The sequence below is a fragment of the Aphidius gifuensis genome, linkage group LG1 (assembly GCF_014905175.1).
Source record: "Aphidius gifuensis isolate YNYX2018 linkage group LG1, ASM1490517v1, whole genome shotgun sequence".
NCBI classification, from domain to species: Eukaryota; Metazoa; Arthropoda; class Insecta; order Hymenoptera; family Braconidae; genus Aphidius; species Aphidius gifuensis.
The window spans coordinates 17,425,498-17,438,009 of NC_057788.1; the positions used below are offsets into that span (position 1 = coordinate 17,425,498).

At 30.4% G+C, this 12,512-nt stretch overlaps 1 protein-coding gene across 3 annotated transcripts in view; it reads left to right on the forward strand.

The window, feature by feature from the left end:
• The window catches only part of LOC122849647 (heparan-alpha-glucosaminide N-acetyltransferase-like), a 46,860-nt gene that overhangs the window by 15,783 nt on the left and 18,565 nt on the right, over window positions 1-12,512 (forward strand). For 2 of the 3 annotated variants that reach the window (XM_044148430.1, XM_044148422.1), the window contains 2 exons: window positions 4,635-5,004; window positions 5,092-5,213. The exons of the other annotated variant lie outside the window; for it this stretch is intronic. In XM_044148430.1, coding sequence (XP_044004365.1) covers window positions 4,635-5,004; window positions 5,092-5,213 — 492 coding nt within the window. The remainder of the gene's footprint in view (window positions 1-4,634; window positions 5,005-5,091; window positions 5,214-12,512) is intronic. 3 annotated transcript variants of the gene reach the window in all.

Below are 12,512 nucleotides of genomic sequence, written 5' to 3' on the forward strand. Positions count from 1 at the left end.
TTAAATTGTAAAATGTTTCAAGTAAAAGTTGTAGGGTTTGGAGGGGGACGGAGAAAAAAAAAAAAAAAAATTCGAAAAATCCAAAATGGCGGAGTTTCCGGTATAAACATAGTTTTTTTAAATGGATACTGCATTTTTTTTTTGCACCAAAACGTTTTCTCCATCAAAACTAACACTTTTTATTTGAAAAATTTTTCGATAAAATTACTTTTTTCGGCCCGATTTTCTGTTTATGGATTTTTCTGAAAAAATATGGCTTTAAGGTTGAATGTAAATAGAATTTCTAACTATACGATTTTCGAATTTTTGGTCTCATATAAAAGCCAGAATAATTATCTATTTTGTTGATTTTTTTCAGAATTTTACACAACGGTTTTTTTTAGATAATTAATGTCAAAGTTGACAACTTTAACACGTAGGTATAGGGACTAAACACACATTTTCTTCTCTAGCTCAAAAAGTTTCTATACGATTTTACTCAATTTACTATCAGTTTGTACTTCTTTACAATACGGATTTTTAAAGCCCTCAATGATCATTTTCTACAACGGATTTTAGAAGATATTCAATTATTAGAGTCAAAATTTTCTATCAATAGCGGTCATTCTCTTTCTTTTATTCGTCGTTCTGTCTCATGTTTCTTGGCTATGGTAGTATGTGTGTGTCTATCCAGATAGACTGCATACACACATACTACCAAGAACCTGTCAGTATAGTGAATATATTTTGGACAGAGGGGCACTGAAAATATTTTTGATAACCGTGTGTAGATGCGCACCCTCTTGGGCCCAAACTTTGTTCACCGATGCGATTTACATTCAACCTTAATTAAAAAATGTTATCTAAAAAAGTTGTAGCGCTAAAAAAGACAAAAACAAAAAAAAAAAAAAAAAAAATTTATTAAAAATTAATTTAAAAATGGTAGAGTTTCCGGTATGAACATTTTTTTTCGAGGTTAGGTGTAATTTTTTTTTATTAAAAAATTGTTCACATCAAGGCTAACACTTTTTCTAAATAAAATTTTCCGGAAAAATCGATTTTTTTTTAAAACTTTGTTTATGCTTCTAACTCCGCCATTTTGATTTTTTTTCGGAAGTTTTTTTTTTTTTCGTTTTCGTCTTTCTGGGCGCTACAACTTTTCTTAATATCATTTTTTAATTAAAGCCATATTTTTTCAGGAAAATCCATAAACAGATAAAATCGGCCCGAAAAAAAAGTGATTTTATCGAAAAATTTTTCAAATAAAAAGTGTTAGTTTTGATGTAAAAAATGTTTTGGTTCAAAAAAAAAATGCAGTATCCATTTTAAAAAACTATGTTTATACCGAAAACTCCGCCATTTTGGATTTTTCGATTTTTTCTTCGTCCCCCAAACCCTACAACTTTTACTTGAAACATTTTACAATTTGAGCTATATTTTTCGAAAAAAATCCATTGATAAATTAAAATGGGACACTCGGTATATTAATTCCTAGTCTAAATCAATTTCTTAGCAATATCTCCTATCATAAATTGAAATTATTGTCTAAAATAGCTAAAGAATTCATTTATAGACTAGGAAATAATATATTTGGTTATACATTCTTTCCTCAGCAATATTTGACAATAGCTTTTTATTAATTAATTATGGCAAATGTTGCTAAGAAAAGGATGTGACCAAATAAATAAATTCGTAATCTGAATTAATTTCTCAGCCATTTGCCATAATCATCTCAATTTTCGTCAATTAAAAAAAGGATAGGCAAACCTTTGGCATATAGTCAATACAAGCAGAATAAAAATCGGTCCATGTTAACCTGCGTTAGTGGTTAAGTCGGTTATAGTACGATGTTAGTGATAGGTAGAATTAGGTAGAATTTAGAGTATAGAGGATCGTGTCTTCGTTGTCAGAAGAAACAAAAAATTTTCAATTCAAATTATCAAGGTTGTTTGTAAAAGACATCGTCGAACCAATATTTGTAGTTTGAGGGGCCCGTATATCGTAACGCTATATTTCATGCCCGGGTACCCAAAATTTTGTTGCGCTTCTGTCTCAAAAACCGGCTTTTAAGTGTGTCCGTGCATATACAGACAGACACTAACACAACTGCTAGCAAGCAAGTACAGTACACAGCTACATTATATGCTTGTGTGTGTCACGTCTGTGCGCATCACTTGCTGCGAGAAAGCAAATATTTTTTTTTTTAAAACTTGAATAACTTTTAAAATCCGTGGCAAACATAACTTATTTTTTCAAATTATATTCGTTTTTTTCTTATCTACAACTTGATAGAAAAAAAAAAAGTTTTCGAGTAGACAACGAATCTACTATATGCTGTTTAAGAAAAAAAAAATTGTTTCGCACTATTCTCGTGTATAAAGTTGTCAACTTTGACATTCATTATCTATAAAAAGCCGAGGCAAAAAAAATTGAAATAAATTGTCAAGATAGATAATTATTTCATTTAAAAAATAAGCCTAATTAAAAAAAAATCGAGTAGAAACTCAAATATTTACAAACAACCTTAAGTAGGTATATTTTTTATTTTACGTCTTATTTTGCATTTTTAATATTGTTCTAGGACGATTGTCTCTAAACGACAAATGACAATAATGAGGACAATTAACTTCAAAATTCAGAAAGACAATCATGTTTATGTAATATCTGAATGATCATAAATGACAGTAGTCAATTTCTTTCCTGAAAATATAATTTTTTTTTTAATTGTTTAAAAAAGAATATTTTTTTTTCTTGTGACGCGCTTCTAAGTGCGCCCCCCTTTACACTGCGCCCTGGGCAGTTGCCCCTCTTGCCCACCCCTTGTTACGGCACTGGACTTCGCCCGGTATTTTTGGACTGTTTTAAATTTAACCCTAAATTTTCTTCTTAAATAATTAATAACTTTTGAAATCCGTGGCAGAAATCGATGATTTTTATTTTTATTATTTTCGTAATTTAAAGAAAGTTTAATATAATAATATTATACTTGTTACAGATTAATCTGTAGTAACATGAAGGTTTTCTGTAAGAGCGTTTTTTCAATAGAAGTGAAAACGTACCGATATGCTTGTGTGTTAAAGTGTTAAATTGTTGCCAACTTTGACCCTAATTATCTCGGTTAAATCGTAGTTAGTGATGCCGCGATATGACGATATGACGATACGATACGATATGGAGGTGACGATATCCGATACGATATGGGCGTTCATATCGTATCGTCAAACTCGATACGATACGATATGGTCAAGACGATATATCCGATATATCGTCCATATCGACGATATGACATTAATTTTTCCATAATATTTAACAAATTTTATTAAAAATTATAAATTTGAATTATAAAGTAAAATAAATTTAAAGAACTAAGAGGAGGGTTCTTTTTTTACTTTATTTGAAGAAAAAAAAAAACCATTTCATTAAAAAAAAACAACACTTCGCCTATTTAAAAAAATTTATGAATCTAGAATGTTTTAAAAATTAATACCAAGAGGTCTTAAATGTAAAACAACCCAATAACTGTCGAAAAGTTAAAGAAAAAAAAAATGAGACATTGACAGAAGAGTTTATTCAAGAAAAGGACCTCCAAAAAACCGTTAGAAAAAAAAAAAAAATCATCTGCAACATTTCAGAGTTTATTTGTTGACAAAATAATTTTTCAAGGAAAAAAAAAAAAACAGGAACCGTGTTTAAACAGCAGGATATTCACAACCACACTATACAAAAATATATGAAAAAAGATAAGACAGCATTGTTTGGAAATATTTTAATGGGCCTTCTTGTCGGAAAACCTATTTGCTACGCTTGACCCTGAGATTCCAATAAAGTTTCTCAATTCTATCCCTTTGAGAACTTTGTATTTGCTCGAAAATATATTGGTCATCATTGAAAACATTTTAAAAAATCCAGATGCTGAAGTACACATGGTAGAATCAATAAAAATAAAATACATATACATGAATTTCTGTACTAAGAAAAAAAATATAGAAAATTTCGAAAAAATACCCCAGAAACTGAATTTTTTTTTTACAATATCGTCGATATGACGATACGATACGATATGGAGACAATACGATACGATACGATATGACGAATTTTCGATACGATATGGAGGCGATATGACCACTTGACGATACGATACGAGACGATATGGCCCTTGAAAATTACGATACGATACGATATGAGGCCTCATATCGTATCGTATCGTATCGCGGCATCACTAATCGTAGTAGAAAATTACAAAAAAAAATTTGATAAAATAGATTTTATTTCACTTAAAAAATGAGCCTATTTTTATCAAAATCTATGAAAAGGATTTTTTTTTCAATATTTTGACATACCGCCTTAAACAGTGTACTCCGTAAAAATTATTATGTTTTTTACGTATTTATGAAATTCGAATTCCAATATTCGTGAGTAAAATTTCTTTTCTAACGCACGAAAAAAAAAAAAACTTTCCCATACAAATTACGTTGTTGTCGTCTTGGCACAGTTTGTAGTGGCTACCCCGTAATTATAAAAAAATTTTTACTTCGAAATAACGAAAAAATTCTCTCAGTAAATTTCCTACGATAAATGAATACGATTCATTGAACATAATTGAGAGTTACTACAATATTTTTATTTATGTGAATGTTTTTTTTTTTTTTTGTTAGACTGTGCATCTTAATGATGATTTTTGTAAATGATGGTGCTGGAGGATATACTTATCTAAACCATAGCCCTTGGAATGGCATTTATCTTGCTGATCTTGTTTTTCCATGTTTTATCTGGATAATGGGTTTTTGTATTCCTATGTCAATAAAATCACTAAGACAAAAAGCATTCACATCAAAAATGATATATAAAAAAATTGTAATACGCAGCGTATTATTATTTTGCATTGGTATCAGTCTAAATTCACTTGGAGGTAACATTCAGTTGGAGAATATTAGAATATTCGGTGTATTACAAAGATGTGCTGTTGGTTATTTTGTTGTCAGTATCACATATTCATTGATGTCATTCAAAGATCGACATCATAAAGTGAGTTATTTAGAAAAAATAAATTTACGTTTATTCAAAATAACTGTCTGTTAATAACTAAACATTCGTTTCTGTTTTTAATTTTAGAGACTATTATTCCGGATGACGTATGATATCATTGTCTTAATGCCACAGTGGATCATTATGGTAATCATTCTATCTTCCCATTGGTATTTCACCTTTTATCACGAGTTTACAGGTTGTAAAATGTAAGTGCCATTTATCACCAAAAATATTTTCTGAATTTTTTTCAACTAGATCCTTGCTATCACGACATAAAAAAACCACGGTTTTTTTCACTAAAAGAAGAGTCAAGTATTTAAAATTGTCACCAATTATCATTATATTAATTTTGCAGTTAATTTATTTTCCAAATACAAAACGATATGATACTAAAAAGTCAAGGAGGGAATCTATCTTTGACGCATCAAGTCTGAACTGTTGACAAAATTTTCGATACTTGACCCTGACTTATGTAAATCATCGATACATGTGTAGGCTTGAAATTTTTTTTAGTATGTACCAGGCGGGGTCAAATATAAAATTTTGTTAACAGTTGAGACTTATTGCGTTAAAGATTAAAAATGTAAAAAAAAATCTGTGACCGTCGTTGGACGTTCACGTATATATAACTTGGTCCATCAGAAAAAACGACTGGCTGAAAATTTGTGACCGATTGTGACCGTGAGATTTTGGACGAGATTATGACAGTTTATTTTCCGACGGTAAATTTTACGACTATGTAGGTGACTCGACAATGACCGAAAAACTAATGACATTATTTACGACGACATGACTGACGTGACTGACTGACTGACAGACTGAGTGTCATTTTTTTTGATTTTCTTTGACTTGATTTATAACGGATTTTTTTTTTTTTTTTTTTTCGAAAATGACCAAAATTATGACGAAAAATTTTCTGACGGTCATAGTATGTGGGGCGAGGGCAAAAAAACTGTTTTGAATGGTAGAAATTTGAGACCTCGACTTCATTTTCAAAAAAAAATAATGTCACATTTTCTGAACCAGTTGATGTTTTATCAACAAAATATAACAAAATGTTGATACATGTTTATCAAATAATATGTCAGTAGAAAGTAATGAGACATCTACGGAATCATTAAATAATTTGTGAAATAAAAAAAAATGGAACATTTACATCAAAAGAATTAAATAGTATATTGTGCAACAAGGACGCAATGTAAGTGATTCTCCCCCGCACGAAGCACACACACGTAGACGAGGCATCATCTGTGTGTGTGCTGAGTGCGAGAGAGGATCACTCACATGGCGTCCGCGTGACACATACTATTTTTTGGCCAAGCGGGCGGGAAACTCCCGTTTGTCGCCTGCAATTTGTCGGGTGACAAAGACATACTTTGCGCCACAAATTTAGGGCGACAAACGGGCAATTCCCAACCGCTAGGCCAAAAAATATATTATTATTAAAACTTTACAAAAAAATGTGATATCATAACAAAAAAAAAAACCTAGTTTTTTTCACAAAAAAAAGCCTCCAGTATTCAAAATCGTTTAGTATTTTATTTTTTTAATACAAAAAGATGTGGTACCAAAAAAAAGTCGAGAATTAAATATATTGTTAATGCATGTAATAAATTAGGTCTTAACTGTTGACAAAATTTTAAACTATTGACCCCACCTTTTTTTTCCAATACTAATATCATATTTATAAATTATGTACATTGAACCAGGTGGAGTCAAGTTTAAAATTTTGTCAACAGTTAAGACTTAATTATATGCATTAAAAATATATTTAATTCTTGACTCTTTTTTGGTACCACATCTTTTTGTATCAAAAAAATAAAATACTAAACGATTTCGAATACTTGACGCTTCTTTTTGTAAAAAAAACTAGGTTTTTTTTTTTGTTATGATTTTATATTTGGTAGAATTTTTTCAGATTTTTCGGTAGTTAAATGAAGTTGACCAATGTAACACAACCGTAAACTGAAAAACCCACGTTTTGATTGTATCTACTAAACCCTTTACTCTAAATTACTAAATTGGGTTAAGATTTGTACTTTCTTTAATTGCGAAAATTAAAAAAAAAAATCATCAATTTCGATGGTTTTTTTTAAAAGATATTCAATCGCAAATGATTAATTAACTTCAAAATTTGCTTCACGATATGAGTTTTTACTGTTGAAGTACTATTTGTGTGTGTGCGTGTAGGTATAGGCCGGGTGCATACTACTACAGATGCGAAAGTAACGGGCACAGACTTCGGGCATAGAGGGCACTTATCTATTTATGAAAGCTTTAAAATTGACGTTTTTGGCACTTACTCCTTTCATCCTTTAATGCGACGGTATAATTGATACTATTGATATTATTACTAATAAAAAAAAAATGAATTGTTTAACGTGCTATACTTCTTATTAAGAAGTTTCTTGCACGGTGCCTCTCCTCCTTTAAACATTTTCCAACCGTCAATTCCTACAACTCATTTTTGCGACAGACATGGATGTTTAATGCGTTCAAACTGTACCCGATTCCTATTTATAGTCCAGGAAACCATGAAAAACCTGGGCAGTACAGCCGGCTTGCGCCTACCACTCGATACATGGCGTCGGTGGTCGGGATCGAACTCGAGACCTCCTGTCTCAAAGCCCGAACCGTTACCGCAGTGCCATATCGTTGGTGATATTATTACTAATATTATATTGATATTATTTTTAATTATAATATTATTGAAATTATTACGGAGGCTAGGAGCCATAAGACTCAGAAATGTTAGAACTTATAAAATAATTGTCCTAGAGAGTTCGTTAAGGGCTTAAAAGATGCGTCTCTGAGAACACTATCGCACGTCATAAAGAATAAATATTCTTCTCTATCATTTTTTTTTTTTTTAGAAAACTTAAGAAAACGTATAATAAGATGATTTTTTTCATCATTCGAAAAATTATAGAGTGAAAACTATTGAAGTTAGAGTATTAATCGTAGAATGTATTTTTTTCAGAGATTTAGCTGTATAAGAATAGGGTCATAAAAAATAATTTTAGGCAAGAATGGATGCAATAATGACGGTTTTAAGGGAATTCTAAGAGATTCTCAAAAATGACCACCTCGGTAACTCTTGATAAAATTGTCGTAGATTTTTCGTATATAGCTTGAAAAATGCGTCTCTTGAATACCATATATTTTTCTAGAAAATTATTTTTCTAGGAATCATAGTTTTTGAGGAAAAAAAAAAACCATTTTTTTCGATTTTTAGTTTTTTTTTTTTTTTCGCTAAAAAGTGTAACTAATTAAAAAGTAATTTCGTAAATGGGTGAAAGGTATTGGAAAAACGCTTCTTATAAGTCTAACATAAGATCCCTAGGATTATGTTATTAGACGATAAAGTGTAAAAACCACATATTGCAAAAATTATAAATTCGATAACTCTTGACAGGATCATTGTAGAGATTCTATCTTAGACTCAAAAAAAGCGTTTTAAAAAACTCTAGAGCTGCGTTGGAAAATATTCCTTCCTAGAATGAAGTCTCTCCGTTAATCCTATCGAGAGTTATCGAATTTATAGCTTTTTCACCATACGATTTTCACACGATATTACACGATATCTCTTGATAGCATCATCGTAGCGAGGTTATGTTAGGCTTCCAGAAAGCATCTTTCCAATACCTCACACCCACTTGCAAAATTTCTTTTTAATAAGTTATACTTTTTTTTTAAAAAAAAAGAAAAACTGAAAATTGAGAAATTACGGAGGCTCGGAGCCGAAAGGCTCAGCCGCAGTATTGGATTTATCCCCAAAAAAAAAAAAACTTTTTTAACTTTTAAACTAATTGTCGTAAAGACTTCGGATTTGGCTTAAAAGACGCGGCTTTGGAAATTCTATCGCCCCTAGAAAAAAACATTATCTATTCGGCCATTTTTTTTTTTTTTCACGAAAAATACTATTTGTACGGGAAAAATTTATTTGAAAAAGTTATAGAATTTTGAAAAACGATTATTTTAAGCCTAATATAAAATCTGCGACTACTCTATTTTGAGTTATAGCTTGTGCCGTTTTCATTTTTTAGGCAAACAATAACTCGTGATGAAATGGTGTTAGACACTTCATATTAGGCTTAAAACATGCGTACTCGAAAAATCTATCGCCTCTCCGAGAAAATTTTGATCTGTGAATCACATTTTTCATAAAAAATTTTAAAAAATCGATTTTTTTTTCTTTTAATTTAGTTTTTTTAAAAAAAAAAAAAAGTGACTGAACAAATAATGCTCTTTCTCATGGAGAGCGATAGAGTTTCAGAAGACGCGTCGTTTGAGCCTAATACGAAAACTCTACTACAATTTTATCAAAAGTTATTGCTTTCCTAGTTTTCGAGTAATTTCTGAAAAACGCTCTAACTTTCGACAAAATCGTCCTAAATACTTCGTATAAGATTTAAAAAGCATGTGTGGTAAAATCCTACGACTTTTACTCGAAACTTTTTTCAAAAAAAATTATAGTTTTTATAAAATTGTAAAAATTAGAATTTTTGAAATATTTTCGTAATTTTTTTTTCAAAAATAGAAAAAAATTGACCATTAGAATCAGTGAAAAACCTCTTGAGGGGCGATAGAGTTTTGAAAACCACCCGAGTGGAAATCTGTTCAGGCTAGCTTGATTTGCGTTTTTTGAGCCTAATTTAAAGTCATTCCGTTGATTCTAACGAAAGTTATAGCTTGCCTTAACTCTACGTAATTTGAGCGAAAAAAAAAAATAAAAAATTGATTTTGAGAAAATTAAAAAAAAATGTATATTATTATTGTATTGTTACTTTCAAAAATCATTTAACAGATAAAATTTAACACGGCCCTAGCCGGAGTATTGAAAATTTTTAATTTTTAACGGTAACGCGGGCCACACGCCCCAACAAACGTTACCAGATCTTTTTTTTTTCTCGAAAACTATGATCCTAAGAAAAATAATTTTATAGACAAATATATGGTATTCGGATATATGGTTACTCAATCGATAACTCTCTATAAAAATATCGCAGCAATTTCATGTAGGGCTTGAAAGATACGTCTTTTAAATACTCATCGCCTGCATATAAAATTATTTTTCTATAGTTTATAGTTTTTGAGGAAAAAATAAATAAAAACTTTATTTTATTTCATTTTTCAATTTCGATGTATTTTACTGAAAAAAAAAAAATTTATTACGAGCTGGATCTGATGGAGCGCGACAGAGTTTTTAATGACGCGAAATTTGAGCCCAATATAAAGTCTCTACGAGCATTTTATCAGAAGTTATTGGAAGAAAAAAAAAAAAACTTATAAACATAATTTTATCTACAAAATCGCGTAACACGGCCACAATGGCCCTAGCCGTAGTATTGAAAATTTTCAATAACGCGGGCAACCACCCCTAACAAACGTTACCAGGTCTTTTTGTTATCTATAATAATATTATTAATATATAACCATAGTATGAATAAAATAACAATAATTTCAAAAATATCATCGATAATAATAATATCAATATAATATTAGTAATAATAACAATGGTATCAACTATATTAATAATAATAACAATAATATTATCGATTTATAATAATATCAGTGATATTAATAATCTTAATAATAATTTTGACAATAACATTCATATATAAGTATTAGGCTGATTGAATTTTTTTTTTTTTCCAATCTCTCGGAATACCTTTGGTATCCCAAAAAAATGACCCAGTCAAAATTCGAGCCTAAAAACTTTGTAGAGGGTGCTGTCCTCAAATTTAGTTTTTCCATTTAAATAACATCCCGAGTGGAAATCTGTTCAGGCTAACTTGATTTGCTCCCAATCTTGATCAATACTTGATCAATGTTGCCTTAACTCAGGAAACCTGATCAAGTTTTGATCAAGATTTGATCAAGATGCTTGATTAAGGATAACCTGCTCAAGATAGGATCAAGAAAACTTTAACTCGTCTGTGATAAAGCCGTCTTGATCCAAACTTGATCAAGAAAACTTTAACTCTTCTTGACTAAGGCCGTCTTGATCAAGATAGGATCAAGAAAACTTTAACACGTCCGTGATACGGCCGTCTTGATCCAAACTTGATCAAGAAAACTTTAACTCTTCGTGACTAAGGCCGTCTTGATCAAGATAGGATCAAGAAAACTTTAACTTGTCCGTGATACGGCCGTCTTGATCCAAACTTGATCAAGAAAACTTTAACTCTTCTTGACTAAGGCCGTCTTGATCAAGATAGGATCAAGAAAACTTTAACACGTCCGTGATAAGGTTATCTTGATCCAAACTTGATCAAGAAAACTTTAACTCTTCTTGACTAAGGCCGTCTTGATCAAGATAGGATCAAGAAAACTTTAACACGTCCGTGATAAGGCCATCTTGATCCAAACTTGATCAAGAAAACTTTAACTCTTCTTGACTAAGGCCGTCTTGATCAAGATAGGATCAAAAAAACTTTAACTTGTCTGTAATAAGGCCGTCTTGATCCAAATTTGATCACGAATTGATCAATAAATATTTATCTTGTTACTTATTCTTTTGTTAAATATATCTTGATCAAGATAGGATCCAGAAAACATTAACTTTTTAATTTATTATATATTATGTTCATTATTACGATTTTTTTTTTAAATATTGATAAAAGTTTTTTTACTGAGAAAAAAAACGCCAAACGTGGCCTAATAATGTCTCAAGACTGGTCTAAATATATAAGCTTCAAAAAATCACACGGTACATCGTTTCCCTCTGTGGTCGAGCGGTCTGAAGCGTACCCGTTACTACGTCAATCTATACTTCGTCGGTTCGATTCCCGGTTACAATGTATTAGAAAAAAAAAAAAAACTTCCACGCCCGATAAATATCTAATTCTTCTCTATGACATCACACTTCATAATACAATAATAAAAAAATTAATAATTTGTAAATAATTTTTTTTTTTCATTTTTTCGATCAAGTTTTGATGAAATATCTTGGTCAAGGCTTGATCAAGTATCTTGATCAAGTCTTGATCAAGCCTCTCGATCAAATCTTGATCAAGAACGTAACGCCAAACGTGATCAAGATTTGATCAAGATTTGATCAAGATACTTGATCAAGTTTTGATCAAAATACTTGATCAAATATTGATTACGTTTAGCGATACGTTCTTGATCAAGAATGGATTTGGAATCAATGTTGCCTGATCAAGTCTTGATCAAGACTTGATCTCAATTTCCACTCGGGATAGGAAAGTAACGACAATTCCAAGTAATCTAACTTACTGCTTTGAATTCCAAACTAACGATATTGAGACTAATGTTTTTTCTGTAAGAACACAAAAAATATATATATTTCAGTTACAAAAAACTGAAATTTACTATGAATAAGGTGGTACTAAGTATCGAAATTGAAAAAAATTGAAATTGAAGTTTTTTTTAATTTTTTTTTTTTACATACTATGGAATAGCTCATATCAGTAAATATAAAGAAAAATATAGAAAAGTGACTGAATATAAAGAAAAAAACGATAAATATGAAAAAATAT